Here is a 17,052-nt window from a genome sequence, read left to right on the forward strand (position 1 = left end):
GTTAGATTTTATCTAGCGCGACTGCTCGCAGGTTAGAGCCAATATATGGTAGAGGTACATCTGCAGGGTACCAGATTTCTCCCCATATGATAATCTGACGCGCTCGAGTAACTGCAAAAATCCCCGCTTGGACTCCCCTACCATGACAAATCTTCTCCATTTGTCTATCTTCAGTTGCTCTAGGGGTTTTGCAGAATGAATAGCACACTGAATTCTGAATTTGATCGGACCGTCTGGTTGGTGACCTTCCTCTGGATCTTCCGGAGCGTTTCCAGAAACAATTAATCTCTCTAAATTATCGTCCTCTCTGCCAACCACGTGACCAAAGAACTGTAGAATTCGCTGCAGACATGTTTTGGTCCGCCTTTTTTAATGCCAGGTTGCTAAGAATGGAAACATTTGCTATCCAAGGTATGCGCAGCATTCTTTACCACCACATCCCAAATGTAACAATTCTGTGGCATTCTTGTGGTGCGCAAAGAGTCCAAGTTTATGTCCCGTATATGAAAATAGAAATGCATTCACCAATCTCATCTTGATTTTTCGAGAGATATATATCTCTTTCCAAACTTTAGTTGGGAGATGGTCATACCAATGCGACTCCAAATCTCTGCTTTTCAGTTGCCATCGTTAATTGTACTAGATCCGAGATCATTGAAGCTGCATACTATCTGGTATTCCTGCAAGTGCTTACTCAGTTAAATAACACTCCATCTGACTCCAGTATGGTTTGTTGCCATCCCACTTATAGATTACACAGAAATGAAGTAAGCATCATCTATAAACCGAAATTGAGACATACAATGAGAACAAAAATAAGATTTACAATATTTACTTATTTTTTATTTACTTTTGAATGAAAACTAAGTCTTAAGATATTAACATGAATCAACAAACTAAACTTGATCGGTTGCCAGATCACGAGCATAACAAATGACTACTATTTATGAATATAATAGTGAAGTATATACGTGATCCATGAATGCAAATTTGAATTTTTATAGATGAATACCTTGTCATCTTAATATAAAGTCAGAGTGTCTAATTTGGCTGAAGTTTTTAGGGACAGATATGAATCTAATCAGAGACTTATGACTTTGCCTTATTTAGGTTTATTGTTCCTGGAATTATAATTGCATCAAATATTTGTGTTTTACTTACTGTCTTTATTATCTTTTAGTGTGTTTAGTAATCTTATCAAAAAATTTTTGTTTGTATTCTTCAAGAACATGGTAAAAGAGTCCCATACGTCGAAAATACTCAATTTTATTATCTCAACCCTAATAATTATTCATGTTAGTTTATACGGGGTGGCAATTCTAAAACTTGAAAAGACAGGTCGATTTTTTTTTCAAGTGACTTTGACAGTCATAAAATAGGTTATACCAGACTTAAACAAGGGTTTGGGTCACGGTTCTTAGACATTACTACGGTTGCCTAAATCGACTAACCAATGAACATTAAGGGTGAGATTACGTCACAAGAGTTTACTGTCATTTGAATCGTAATATGATTTTTTTCGAATCCTGAGAAAACCAAGTATTTTAGAAAAATTTAAACGCAGGATGCAAGATTACATTATTACCGAGGGCGGAAAGCCCCTTAGAATAAACAAGCAGATTCTATTGAATGAAATATTTGAAATTAAATATCACACTTCTCTTTTATTTTCAGCCCTGTAACTTATTAAAATAAACATTATAGAAGTTTTCAGGGACTTTCAGCCCTCGGTAATAATGTAGTCTTTCATTCTGAGTTTAAATTTTTCAAAAATATTTATTAGTTTTCTCAGGATTCGAAAAAAATGAATACAATTAAAACACATTGAGAATTTTGACATGCGTCAAAGTTTTGCATTAACTCAATGTAAAATTCTGAACTGTTGAATTCCAGCTTCCCTAATAATTATTTTACATCAAAAGACATTAGAAACTATTTGAAGAGGATTGAAATCTGTATTGGAAATAACTGTTAAAATTGGTCTACGTAATTAAACATATTCCAAAATTTTGTAAAAATGTAATACATTTTAGTTTTCAGCCCAAACTTAGGCCACACACAATGCAATAATGTTCACATTTTTGAACTGTCAATATTTTTATTTTATCATCTATTGTTTAAAAACAATACAGTTGATAAGATACCCTTAGTTGCTGAGAAAGGATTAATAATAAAGATTTTTTTATTCAGTCAATGGTGTGAGCACTGTCAGCATAGTAACGTGTGGTCTTACTTTTACACGCATACCTATTGTGGCAAATGTATCATATTTTTCAAAATTTTGGAATGCATTTAAATCGTAGAACAATTTTTACTTTTGATTTTAATACAGATTTTAATTCTCTACAAGTATTCTCTCATGACTTTTGATGTAGAATAATTAGGGAAGCAGGAATTCAACAATTCAGAATTTTACACTGAGTTTCCTATGGCCGTTTTTACGATTCACCTCACCACCCGGTATAAGATAAAATGTGTACTATTTGTCTTATTATTTCATAATAACACAAATAATACACATATATACACAATAACACACATTCAATGATCGAAAATAATTTAAAAATATGGGAATGTAAACTCTTGTGACGTAAAGTCAAAAATATAAGTCTCCCCACCACCGTCGGACAAGACAACCGTAATAAAGTCTAATAACCGTGGGTTTGGGTCGGTATAAGCTTGGACTAAATTCTTATGTCCAGTATAACCTATATTAGCCCAAGTAATGAAGCTTAAAATAGGACAAAACCTCGCTATTTTTACAGAATAGATCGATTTGCTTGAAAATTTGAGAATAAGTAGTATAATATAATATAATAATAAATATTAAATTTTAGTTCATTATTTGAATATTAAAAAAAAAGAATGTGTGTGTACTTTGTACCACGTAAGAAGTTATACTTCTATTATATGATTTCAACGAAATTAATATACTTTAAACAGTTTATTTATATTTTATTTAAATATTAAATTAATTTTAATACTACTACTTTTCAAAAATTTTTATTAAAACAGTACCAAAAATTAAAAAAAAATAAAAGAATAAAACACACGCAAACACATTGAAAAATGCCACAAATGATTTCTGAACAATAATTGTCGAAAAAATTTTTAACTAAATACGTATTTTCTGAAAAAAAATTATATAATAAATATACTTACAATCATAAAATGTATATAAATAAAAAGGATCAAAATCTATATGAGGCCGAAAAGCGCTTTTACCATGGGGTGGAAATTTTTTATTATATTTTAATCACAAAAGTTGGTAAAAACGTTCATTCTTAGCAAAAAAACGTTCTATACATTTTTTTGATAAAATTAATAGTTTTCGATTTATTCGCTATCGAGAGTGTTAGTTTTATATCGAAAATATCAATGTTTTTAATCAGTTTTCTGCTAATAACTCAAAAAGTTTTCGTTTTATCAAAACAACCTTGCTTGACAAAAATGTACCTTTTGAAAAAATAAACAAAACAGTTTTTTTTAAATTTTCTTTAAGACCAATAGTAATCGAGCTATACTTTATTATATGTTAGCTCTTCTTCGTCAAATACTAAATATTGTAGTTTCAAACTCAAAAGACGAAAAAACTGTGCATTTTTCGAGGATAACTTGTTGAAACTAATTTAAATATTTAAAAATATCTATCTACAGAAATAAAAAAGTCTCTAGCTCAAAAATTAAGTGACTTATTATGAAAAGAATGTCAGTCCCTATTTTTTTCAGCTAAAAAGTGATCGGAAACTTCCCCCTACTTACCACCCTAATTAAAATTAGTCATTGACCTTATTTGCTCGTCTATATTTATGTATTATTAATAGGTTCTGGAGGTTTGAGCGGCTTAGAATGATTAGTTTTAAAAAAATGGAGTTAAAAGCAAATAACGAATTTTTGTAGTTTGAAAAAAAAATTTTTTCTTCAGAATAGAAAGATGCTAATTTTTCTTCAGAATAGAAAGATTATCATCAGAGATACGAAAAAATATGTAAATCTAAAATTGTAGCCTATTTGATTCCCAAGAACGGGGTTAGTAAAAATTTTTTCTATGGCAAAAACTGAGTGAGCTATTGACAATTAAAACTTTTAATAACATGCAAAAACCACCTTTACCAACCCTTTTACAGTCACCTCTTTTTGCGACTTAAAATTTTAAAAGGATTTAGTATTAATAGCCTTATAGATCTTGTGGAGACATACAAAATTCTTTTTTACAAAACTTTCTAGGATAAAAAATGAAAACGTTACGGTTAAAAAATCAATATATAAAAAAAGGAGAAATCCAATTGGAAGCTTAATAATGTAAGTTATCAGTGTTTTTAGTCATTGGCATTATTCATACTTCTTTATTTATGTATTAGTAATAGAATCGAGAAGTGTGACTGGCTTAGAATGATTAGTTTTAAAAAAAACTGGAGTTAAAAGCGAATAGCCATTTTCTTCAGAATAGAAAGATTAGCATCAGAGATACGAAACAATGTCTAAATATGAAATTGTAGGTTATTTAAATCCCAAGAACTTGGTTTGAAAACAATTTTTCTACGGCAAAAATTGAGTGAATCGTAAATGAGTATACTATCGAAAAGCATTGATTTTTTCGATATAAAACTAACACTTTCGATATCGAATAAATCGAAAAATATTAATTTTATCAAAAAAATGTATAGAACATTTTTTGCTTAAAATGAATGTTTTTATCAACTTTTGCAGTCAAAATATAATAACAAATTTCCACCCCCAAGGTGGGGTGGCAACCACCCCCATGGTAAAAGCGCCTTTCGGCATCATATAGATTTTGATTCTTGGACTATCCACTACTTATTCTCAAATTTTCAAGCAAATCGATCCATTCTGTAAAAATTGCGAGCTGAAAAGCTTCGGTTCCTGGACTATATCAAGTATAAGTTATTCCATATTTATTGGTAGTGATTTTGACTATACCGGATTTATTCTCAGTATAACTTATATACTTGGTTTATTAGTAACCGTGTTAGCACATGATAAAAAAAGACGACAGGTCAGATAAAAACAATAAGTTTGGCAACAATGTTGAACTTCACCTCCTGAGTTGCTTCCACTATTAAATTTCCGACAAGATATTTTGGGGATAATATGGCTATGCGGTTTTAAATAAGTTTCTCTCACTTCCTTCCGTTTAAAGTGAATACTTACGTTATATTTTTTCCGATACTGTAAATTTGTTCATTTATATTTACTTCAAGCAATATATTAACGTATCTTTTTCTTTTCAGTTAACGAAAAATGCCGTCAAAGATTACAACAGAGCGAGAGTGTATCTGTCGGACTTAGCGAACAGGAAACAAGTGCCGGTCTTCGACAACATCACGAAAGCCGTCGAGTGCGCGATAGAAAAGTGTAAGAGCAGGTAGAACTCGATTGGGAGAAGAAGAACGGACCCGAATCGAAAATTTCGCGGTTGGTCGTTTCTCAATCGTCCGTCGTTTTCTCTCTGAAAAATTACGTTATCCTTTGAAGGCTGCTCTCTCTTGGGGAAATGTACCGATTGAAATTACGCTTCATCACGTTGTTAGGTCAGTTTTTTCAAATTTTCTTCGTAAAAAAATTGCCCGAGGTATAATTTATCGATACACTAAAAAGAACTGTGATAATAAAATGTTTTGTTAATGTCAATTGCCAATTGTCATTGTTAAAATGTCAATGTTTATTTTAAATTTCAAATAGTAAAACTCATTTTAATACAGCTGTCTGTGTAACTTTCTGGAGAAACATGAGTAAGTACCACACGCTCAACAGAAACTACTGTGGAAACGACTAATAATATTAAAAACTCTTCTAACAGAAACAAATAATAGTCCAAGAGGCAGCGCTGAAAAATCTCTTTCAATTTACTAAAGCTAGATTTTTCACAGTTGATTACTGTGATTGTGTAGAGAAACATACTGCGGTCGGTCAAGCGAAACGTAGAACAGGGGTTATTGAGAGGGTATCAAAGTTGCTTTCCTACGAAGGTAATTAAATCCATTTACTAAGGCTGAAAATCAGTACACACATTCTAAATTAAATATAAATAAAAGTTATTATAGTCGGTCAGCTGTATGACGGGACAGAGCCGGTCGGTCGGCCCCAGTGAATGTACAGGGTTATTCACTATATTTTGACCCCCTTGTAAACTGTTTTATTTACAGAATTAGAAAAAATGTAAAATACAAAAGTTATTCTATTTTTAAATTATGATTTTTTGACATATATATCGTACTAGTCACGTCATCCATTTGGGCGTGATGACGTAATCGACTATTTTTTTAAAATGGGAATAGGGGTCGAGTGCTAGCTCATTTGAAAGGTTATTCAATTCCCTATTCAGTAATATTAACATTAACATGATTAATTATACAGGGTGTCCAAAAAAAGTTTTTTAATTAAATTAATTGTTAAATTAATTAATAATTCAAAAACTTTTTTTGGACACCCTGTATAAATAATGATCTTAATGTTTAGAGTACTGTATAGAGAATTGAATAACCTTTCAAATGAGCTAGCACACGACCCCTATTCTCATTTAAAAAAAATAGTCGATTACGTCATCACGCCCAGGTGGATGACGTCACTAGTACGATATATATCTCAAAAAATCATAATTAAAAATCGAATAACTTTTGTATTTTACATTTTTTTCTAATTCTGTAAATAAAGCAGTTTAAAAGGGGGTCAAAATATAGTGAATAACCCTGTACATTCATTGGGGCCGACCGACCGGCTCTGTCCCGTTATACAGCTGACCGACTATAATAACTTATTGACATTCAATTTAGAATGTGTGTACTGATTTTCAGCCTTAGTAAATGGATTTAATTACCTTCGTAGGAAAGCAACTTTGATACCCTACAGTAACCCCTGTTCTACGTTTCGCTTGATCAACCGCAGTATGTTTCTCTACACAATCACAGTAATCAACTGTGAAAAATTTAGCTTTATTAAATTCAAAGAGATTTTTCAGCGCTGCCTCTCCGTCTATAAGTAGCGTCTAATAGCTACAAATCCAAATTTGTTAAAAAAATTACAGCAACATTTTCGTCGTTATGGCTGTTCACAGCCAAGAAAAATCGCGCCCAAACAATTATAGTAGAAACAGATCCTATTCGAGTATATGTATGTGTCGGTCAATAAGCCCGGGCCTAGCTAGTAAAACAACATTTTTTTGCAAACATTATTCTCTTTATATCACTTTTAAGATATATCTTTTAGATCTAGATTTATCTTTCCTTCAAAATAAGCTTCAGTTTCAGCGTTTACTTACTCATCGGAGCGATGTCACTTGCCACGGAGCATTTTTTTAAATCGGAAAAAAGGTGGTAATAGCTGGGGGCCAGTTCTGCACTACCCGGTGGGTGCAGAAGCAATTCCAAATCCAATTCGTGCATTTTTGCCATCGTTTTCATCTACTTTTTCTTGAACAAATAAAGCTTGTACGATTTCATTTATTGTCAATGAAAATAATTCCATACTGGTTGCAGAACCTTACCGGTGGTGTGTTACGTCTTTGATCGCTTTGGGCGGCTTTTTTTGGGTGCTCTCCAGTCGGATAACTGCCGATTTAATTCCGTAATTAAGTGATGGATTCATGTTTCATCCAATGTAACATACCGACGCAAAACTCGCACTTATTCCGAAAAGTATGTTCAAACAGCGTAGAGATTCATCAATTCATTGTTGTTTTTGCTCTGGTGTGAGAAAACGCGACACCCACTTGTAAAACAGCTTTGTAATATTAAAATTTTCATGTATAATAGTCAAAATGCTACCTTTAGACAACTTTACAGTGTTCAAGCTATCTCTTGCAACTTCACGCTGCAGTTTTCCATAATAATTTTCAGCAGTTTTTCGATGTGGTCGGGAATAATAGCATCATTTGACATTCCGGAGCGCTCAGCATCATTGGTGTCGGTACGACCGCGTTTGAATTCAGCAAACCATCGATTAATTGTTGTAATCGATGAAGCAGAGTCCCTGTAACACTTTTTGAGCTGTTGCTCGGTTTGGATGGTATTTTTCCCATCAAATAAGTGGATAAATCAACACGAAATTGCTCTGTATCCATTGTTCATAAAAATCACAAAAGTAGCGTCACTTCAAACACTGTAACTCGGTAAATAATAATCTGAATGACACGAACATTTTGACAGTCTGCTTTTGAAGGGTAGGACGAGCGAAATGTCATAAATTCAATATGATAAATTCATTAGAGTTGCCATCTCTGGATTAGGCCCTGAACTTATTGACTGATTACAACTCACCGCTACTCTTTCTAACTTCTATTGTACGATTGTTCGGCCAACTAATATGCCGTCCTAAAGATTATCACGTAGTGCTCATGCATTTGACGCGCATTTTCTTGGATGTAAACATATAGTAATTCCACAACATATTGCGTTGAATCTTTCAAATTTGTGACATTTTATTGTTTAAGTAAAAATATTTAGAGGTTTACGTCCTGTTACAGAAGTATGAACAATAATATAGGTCGTTTTTCACAGTAGGCTGACCTCGTTGGGCGCGTTGTATCCTAGAGACATATATACTATTTTTTGTCCAAAATTATAGACGATTTTATTTACATTTCCTGTAGATTATTGATGTTTTATCTACTAAATTAATTTGCACAATATTTCAGCCAAATTCATTATTTTTTGTAGATATATTTATATATCGGGCGTACCTGTATCACAAAAAACTGACCTAATTTGGTTTTATTTATTTATTCCGAGTGTTTTTATGTAGCATATTTTTGTAATAAAAGTTGGACTTGTCTGTTGCCGGTTATGTCGTTGTTAACTACTAAAATTTGAAGTTGTATTAGAAATTCTAAAGGTAAATCTTAAGATTGAATTTGATAAATTAAGAAACACTTTTATTATTTGAATTACCTAATTATTGTTAATTATAGTTATCGTTAATATTAAAATTACGTGTAAATTGTTACGCACCATATGTCGACAGCTATACTTTTTTTTATTATTATACAGGGTGTAACAAAAAGGCAGATCGTGAAATAAATCATATATTCTGAGACCAAAAATAGTTCGATTGAACCTAACTTACCTTGGTACAAATGTGCACATAAAAAAGGTTACAGCCCTTTGAAGTTATAAAATGAAAATTGATTTTTTTCCAATACAATATCGAAAACTATTAGAGATTTTTTATTAAAAATGCACATGTGGAATTCTTATGGCAGGTTCATCTCTCATTAACAGTGAAATTTGTACACCCCATAAAAATTTTATGGGGGCTTTGTTCCGTTAAACTACCCCAAACTTTTTTGTACGTTCCTATTAAATTATTATTGTGGTACCGTTAGTACAAGGTTTTTAAAACTTTTTTGCTTCAAAGTTAGGTTAAATCGAACTATTTTTGGTCCCAGAATGTGATTTATTTTATGATCTGCCTTTTTGGCCTACACCCTGTATTGAAAGTAAGAAGTAATTTACATAAAACGCAAAGGGTCACCTACGAAATATTCGAAAAAAAAATTCTTAGAAAGTAATAGCCAATTTTTTAGATTTATTGTTAGCCAATTTACAAATTTTGCCAGATGACACTGGGAGAATAATATGTTAAATTTGTCCAGAAAAGTCAACTTGAATTTGTTCTTGATCGTTTTAATTAAGTTCTTTTATGCATCTTACAAGAAGCGCACTTGACAAGTAACAAAATAACTTAATGATTAAAAATCCTGTGAAGGGATGCTATCCAGTGCCACCAGTGTTTTTTTCTTCTTCAGCCTGTTTGCACCCACTCCTGGACAAAGGCCAAACTCTCCACTCTTCTCTGTTTATGCTATTTAGTACCAGTTTCCCCCCACTTTTGCTTTGATGTTGAAACGATGGCTAGATGACATCACCAGTATTTTACATGATCAAAATTCCTTGCTATATTCTTTTTCAACCTTCTGACCATTGTATGTGTATTTAAGAGCTCTAGAATTAACAGATTCAAATAATCTGTTACTAAAGTTGTGGTTATAGATATAATAACATCTTGTTTGGAATCTTAAGGCATTCACGTCTGCTTTGATTCAATATATCAACCAGCTTCTATTGATTTTTTAATTCATGGAGATGTAGGTAGCTCTAGATACTGTACTTTTGGTGTGAATATTGCACTAAAACGGTCTTTTTTCCATTTCATTTTAATTCAGATTCATTTTCAGCCATTGAGTGCATATATTTATAAATAACATCCGCACGTCTAATGCGCATTAGACGTGCGGATGTCAAGTAACATCAGCACGTCTAATACGCGGATGTCAAGTAACATCCGCAAGTCTAATACGCGGATGTTAAGTAACATCCGCGCATTAATACGCACGAATTAAACTGCATTATATGTCAGATAATCACTATTATTTGTCAGTGAAGCAGAGGCGGGCGGTCAATTCAAATCAAAGCTGACGAAAGATATTCTATAATGTTTAATTATTCTCAGAAATTACTGGCATTATGAAATATATTTATGAAATAATTGATTAATGTTTAAAAAAAAATTAAACCTCGGTGACCCTTTCATATATTCGTAGTGACTTTAGGTTCGCTTTAATTGAAGTTCCTCTAAACATAATAATGGCGGCTACTTACCTCAGTTAAATCATTTTTTTATATATATTTAAGTATAGTTGTAACATTTTGTGTTAAATGCTGATATTATATGTATACAAGAGCATCACTGATGATTTTATCAATATTTTGTTCTCGTTGTTTTCACACTGTTTATATATACATAATATATACGTAAAATCGTTAGGAAAGATTTAGAGCGGGAGAATTTAGTATTTAGGAATAATTTATTTCAAAGTATGGAGTTGTCTTTAAGAGTGCAATCAGTTTTGATAGTTCTATTACTAAGGTGAATAGAGGGATTTTATCCTACGGAAAGTCCAGTAGTTCTGATGACAGTCCATTATGTCAAGTGGCCACCACATGGTCCTTTGAGCCTGATTCGCTCGTTTACGGTATAATATGTATAATCAAAATATAAAATACTCAGAACTACAGGAATATTGCTAGAATGAAATCCATTTTTGAGTCTATTCACTCGTAGTATGATTCTTCCATTGAAATGTGTACTTAAACCTGTTTTGTTAGGTAGAATTGTAGATAATGTGCATTTATATTATAATTTCGATATCCCCAGTCTTCACTAATAGAAAACCTCTAAAATAATATAATCTAACTGTAATTTAACGTTTTCTATTTTATGAGTTCACTATAACACTTGTCTTGGGATATATTATTAAATCGAGAAACGCTGGGGTTAGATTAAAAATCAAAATCACCAAGTGCCTATCAAATCAAAATATTCACCAGATAAAATTTTTGGGGCGTACAGTAAAGCTAGGTATTTTTTATTCAATGACTATTGAGCGTTTTATTGACAAGTTGTGTATGGGAATAGTGTAGATCCAGTATTTTTTGTTTGTTTTTTATCATTTGTGTAGTTTGTAAGATGGACATTTGATATAGTTGAGTTTTCAGTACAGAAAACCTTATAAAATTGCGTAATTTTATGAAATAGTTATATACATTATACATATTGAACGCTTTTAGGGCTCACTTTCAAAAACTTTTTAGTGACGTTTCACAATATGACAGTAAAACAGATAACTAGTGCATTTCTTTTTCAATTGGGGGCGCTTTCTCCAAATTTTTTCGATTATCTTTCATTTAAGGATTGGTACAATCTACCTAACCTGTATGTTCTTACTTGCTCTCTCTCTCCCTCCCTGTTACTCTTTCTGTTGCACAGTGTGATCCGGTTCCAATTTTGTCGCGAATATTTTCTTGAATATTCAGCTGCACTGTTTTATATGTACTTATTATCTTTTAATGAACGTCCCAAATGTTTGAACCATTACTCCTCTACTTCCTGAAATACTGTTGTCTTAGTTTTATTTTGATTCTAGTGCATGACAAAAATAATTAATGAAAATATATTAATTGTTTATTGTGTAAGCCTAGCGTTTTAAGTGCTTCAGTATATTTTTATTAAATCGCGATATTTATTTTCTTTTTTTTTTCCAAATGATTGGTTACATTTTGTTTTGGTCCGAATGAATTTGCTTTATTAGCATATTCCGTCGAGTACGTCCATTATTTTTCATTAAAAATATGGATATGTTACATATTAGTTGCTAAAGGCATTAACAGAACGTAATCGCTTTCCAGTAACTACCTCAATACGTTATTTCTATTAGTAAGAAGAGCATATTCCATTTATATTTTTCCCTGCATTCTATATAATGTAGTAACTTGTTAATCTTCTTTCTTGGCTCTGCAACTCTAAGCGAGTCTTGGCCACGTTTACTATTTTCCTCCACTTTTGCCGGTCTTATGCAATAATCTCCCATTGTTTAATTCCCATCTTACGTAGATCACTACGTACTGCATCCTTCCGTTTTTTTGTTGGGCTACCAACTGACCTGACATCGGGCCTTTCCCAGAAGGTTGTATTCAGTAGTATTTCATCATTTGCTCTCAGTACATGTCTTCCTGACCATCTTATGCGATTTGCCTTGATGTATTATACTGTTTTCGTTTCCATAGAGCACCCCAGTCCCTGGTTGTGTTTTCGTCTCCACTCTCCTGTTATCTCGTCTCTACAAGCCCCAAAGATCGACCGGAGAATCTTTCGTTCTAAGGGTAAGAACAGACCAAGTGGGTCGCCGTGGAGGTCGCGGTCGATATCCATGTAAAACAAACACATTGTAGTGAATGGAAAAGAACAGAGCAAGTAAGTCGCGGTGGAGGTTTAGCGCGATGCCATCCAGGAGGTTTACATCGATGCTTTTGAAAATAAAATGAGTTTGTTTTACATGGATGTCTACTGCGCGGCCTACAAGGATGATCTGAGTTGATACTTTTTATATAATCCCTTTTTTGTATTCAGTTTATTTTTGAATTTCTAAAGTAATTAAATTCAGTAAATTTTTGCAATATGAAGGAGGATCTGATTATTTACAGCTGACATATCATCACTTGACTGACACAACATCGCAAAAGCAGTCTTTTTGACTGACAGCGCGGGTGACCTCCTTGCTATGTGCTGTCGAGATCGACCGCGACTTAACTAGTAGCATCTACCGCGACCTACACCTCCACCTCGACCCACTTGTTCTGTTCTTCCCCTTAGGCTAATAATAGTTGTTTCATGCTGGATCAGTGTTCAGCTGCTAATTCATGCTTTTTCATAACTGTTTTCGGCTATCATCACTGCTTCCAAGTATTTGAATTCTTTGACAACTTCGAAATTGAATTCATTTATTGAAATGTTTTGTCCTGGATTTTTGGTAACTACCACGGACTTGGTCTTATCTTCGTTGACTTTACGGCCAATTTCCCTGGCCAGATTCCAAAAAGGGTAAAAACTTCATAGCAAAAGCTAAGTAGGTACCTTTGCCCTCTGGGCAGCGAATCTATTTGCTACTAACGGCGTGTTCTAAAGCGAAGTTGAATAACAAAGGGGAAAGCTGATCACCTTGTCTTAGACCCGTCTCGATTTGAAACTCATCTGATGTACCGCTGCCAATTCAGATACGTGCACATGGGCTAATCCTACCAGCTTTCTGGGTAAAGTTTGTTTAGCAGAAAATGGTTGACTTCAATTAGTGCGGTCGTAAATATTATTAAATTTATCTGACTTGGCCCATTGTTAAGACCGGTCCGGAGCGATAAGCGAACGAGGTAGACAGAGTTTGTCTTTTGACAATTAACACTGACTAGACGGTACTCCTATAATAAAGCAAAGGATCCACAAAATTTTTACCTGAAATATGTAAATGAAACATATTTAAATTTTACATGAAACCGGGCCTTTTATAATATTATCGGTTAACCCAGGATGTTTTAATTGAAGTCAACCATTTACTGCTAAACCAACTTAACTCCCATTTCCACCCTTACCTCCATAATGCGAACCTAAACATGCTCCTCTGTAACGAAATCTTCTGTCATTTTTTAATTTTGCTTTGTTCATATTCTTCTTTGCCAAACGTTTTCAACACAAATTATTTACACAGTAAAAAAATGTAGGTCGATGAAGACAGTTTTGTCATTGATTACATGTAAAAATTGTTGTAAGAAATATGGAATGAATAAACATACAGAATAAGCCAAATAAAAAAGGAACATAAATATGCAGTTAATACAGTGTTGATCGACTATTTCAAATCTACTTCCGATACACTGTATTAACTGAGTATGTCCCGTTTTTTTTTGCTTACTCTGTATAGCAGTTTTTACGTAATCGAAAAACTCAACTACTCAAATGTCCGTCGCAAAATGAAATGCTGCTATTGATATATCCGTTACTGCCCACTTGGAACGATGTACGAGACAGTTTTTGTCTCTTCTGGATTGTATTGTACCTGAAAAAATGTATGAAGTTGAATTCTATTTATTGCTATACAGGGTTGTCGTGAAAATGTTTAAATTTTGAGATTATACAGGACCATTTAAGGTATTGGCTTTGATTAGAAAAAAAAATGGCTACAAGTTAAGTTTGGGTAACATCAGAATCTCACTGATTGAAAGGAAGTAGGTAGTTACAGATCAGCCTTAATTGCTGGAAGTGTTTGTTCTGTATTTCTTGTTTCATTTTTCACTTCTAATTTATTTTGTATGAACTATATCGTTTTTTGTTGAGAATCTTAAAAATATGATATCATCGTCCAAAACTACCTGGTTGTCAGGTTATTAAATTATTTTTCAGTAGCTTCACGTTAATGTTCGACGAAATTCACTTAATATAAATACAATATATCTCTTCTTTCAGGTCCTATACAGGTTGTTTCATTAATAATTGTCCATATAGTAACTGGATCAACCTTAGCACAAAATACGAAGGTTTAACATAAAACACTTCAATAAAATATTTCTCCTTATCGAAATACAGAGTGCTTTATTACAAATACCTATTCTAAAATGATTTTAGGCCATTGTTTTAACACCTTCCAATATTTTTTGTTCAAACTTGACAAACAGTTTACACATATTAGGATAGTTTAACTAGTGTTAAAATATAGTTTTCCGCTGTTACCAGAGGCGTGCTGTAGGGATATATACTTCCTTCCCCCCCCCCTCACAATCTACGCCACTGTCGTAATAATCATTTCAGCATGTTTTTTTATTCTTCGTTACTTTTTACGTAAATATCATCCTTTTGTCTCAACGCGATAGAGTAGTAGTTTTCAAGTTATTTGCGTTTAAATAAATTGATTCAATAAGATTATGTGTTTAAAATACACAATATTTTTGAATCCATTACCTTTAAACGCAAATAACTTGAAAACTACTTACTCTATTACATTTAAACAAGAGGATATTTACGTAAAAAGTTATAAGAATCAAAAAAACATGCCGAAACGATTATTACGACAGTGGCGTAGATTGTGACGGGTAAAAGAAGTATATATCCCTACAAGACGCCTTTGGCAACAGTGAAAAACTATCTTTTAACACCAGTTAAAGTATTCTAACATGTGTAACCTGTTTGTCGAGTTTGAACAAAAAATATTGGAAGGTGTTAAAACAATGGGCTAAAATTATTTTAGAATATTCGTGTAAAACACTCTGTATCTAGATAAGTAGGAATATTTTACTTAAGTGTTTTATGTTAAATCTTCGTATTTTGTGCGAAGGTTTCTCCGGTTACTATATGGACAATTCTTAATGAAACTCCCTGTATATTTTTTTAAACCTTTCGCTGATTTATTTAATAGCTACAATTTAAAAACTTTTGGGCAGGATCTTGTTCTCTTACAAAGCCCTTTCTTTAGGCTCTCAGTTTTTTCAAATATATTTTAAGAATAAAACACAAATTGAAAAATAAAATCTTTTTTTATCTTTCAGTATCCAGGTCGAAAAAGCTTTTGTTAAAATTATACATTTTATTTACTTATTTTTCCAATAGTTTCCGATCTGAAACCGAAAAGTTAATAATAAAAACCCCCTGTATAATTTTTCTAGTCAGCTTGAAACTGGAATGCCATTGGTCCTATAATGATAGTGTGTCGGCTCATGTTTGTATTGATTTTGTTTGAGATGTGAATCGTATGTCCCTTTGTCATTGTTTGTGATATTTTTATGAACGCCCTGTATATTTATACACATAACTAGTATAATAACCGAATCTCACAATTACTAATAATTAATAATAAATAATGTAATGAATGCAGTCAACTAATTAGTATTTAAGTTTGTTTTTGATTGAAAAGAAATAAGAGTTGATCAGGAATACAATTATTTGGCAGCAAAAACCCAGACTCATTTAGTTATATATAACGTTTAGCTAACTTTTAGCACTTACTTTATTGTATTTATTTCTTTTTTTAATGTCTAATAAAAAGAGAAAATGTTACGGATGTGTTTGCTTTATTCCCCTTTTTCCGCATTTCATATAGTATTCATATATATTCTAGACCTCAAAATATTAAGATTTAACCCAAATCACATATAACTGAGTTTCAGGGTGTTTTATTTAAAAATTTAAAAACTATTTGTAGCCAGTACTCTAAAACTATTTGACATATCCTTGCCATACTTGGCAGAAAGTGTAGGTATTGTACATTGTACTAAATTAAGATAAATACACGTTTCTGAATACTACCAGAGGCGTACGACAGGGGCAGTGAATGTATTCCTTCCCAAATTCCACGCCACTGGCGGAATCGCTATTTTAGCGCAATTTTTCGATTCTCCAATGGTCTATGTAAATAATCTCGTAACGATAAACTCTCATTAGTTTTTCGAGATATTTAAAGTTAAACATGTAACGGAACAGATATTTTGATTAATTTATTGTGCTGCTTAATTTTAAACTTCAAATATCTCAAATATTTTAGCAACAAAATAATTGGTTTTCGAGAAAGTACCCCGCACAAACCTTATGGAAATTAGGTCCCAGTGGATTTCGTTCATACTTTGGGAAAATACCCTTTGAAGCATCCTGATAAAAAGTTCTCATGGGTACAACTCAGTCGTATGAAAGATTTTCAAGATATAAAGGCACAAACTCAGA

General features: G+C 32.6%; 1 protein-coding gene across 10 annotated transcripts in view; it reads left to right on the forward strand.

Moving 5' to 3' along the window:
- The window catches only part of LOC114333399 (uncharacterized), a 439,275-nt gene extending 422,883 nt beyond the window's left edge, over positions 1-16,392 (forward strand). For all 10 annotated transcript variants that reach the window (XM_050654879.1, XM_050654875.1, XM_050654878.1 and 7 more), the window contains one exon: positions 5,253-16,392. In XM_050654879.1, the coding sequence (XP_050510836.1) occupies positions 5,253-5,390 (138 nt within the window). In that variant the 3' untranslated portion in view covers positions 5,391-16,392. The remainder of the gene's footprint in view (positions 1-5,252) is intronic.
- Positions 16,393-17,052: the final 660 nt, after the last annotated feature.

Source organism: Diabrotica virgifera, chromosome 6 (genome assembly GCF_917563875.1).
Source record: "Diabrotica virgifera virgifera chromosome 6, PGI_DIABVI_V3a".
NCBI lineage: Eukaryota > Metazoa > Arthropoda > Insecta > Coleoptera > Chrysomelidae > Diabrotica > Diabrotica virgifera.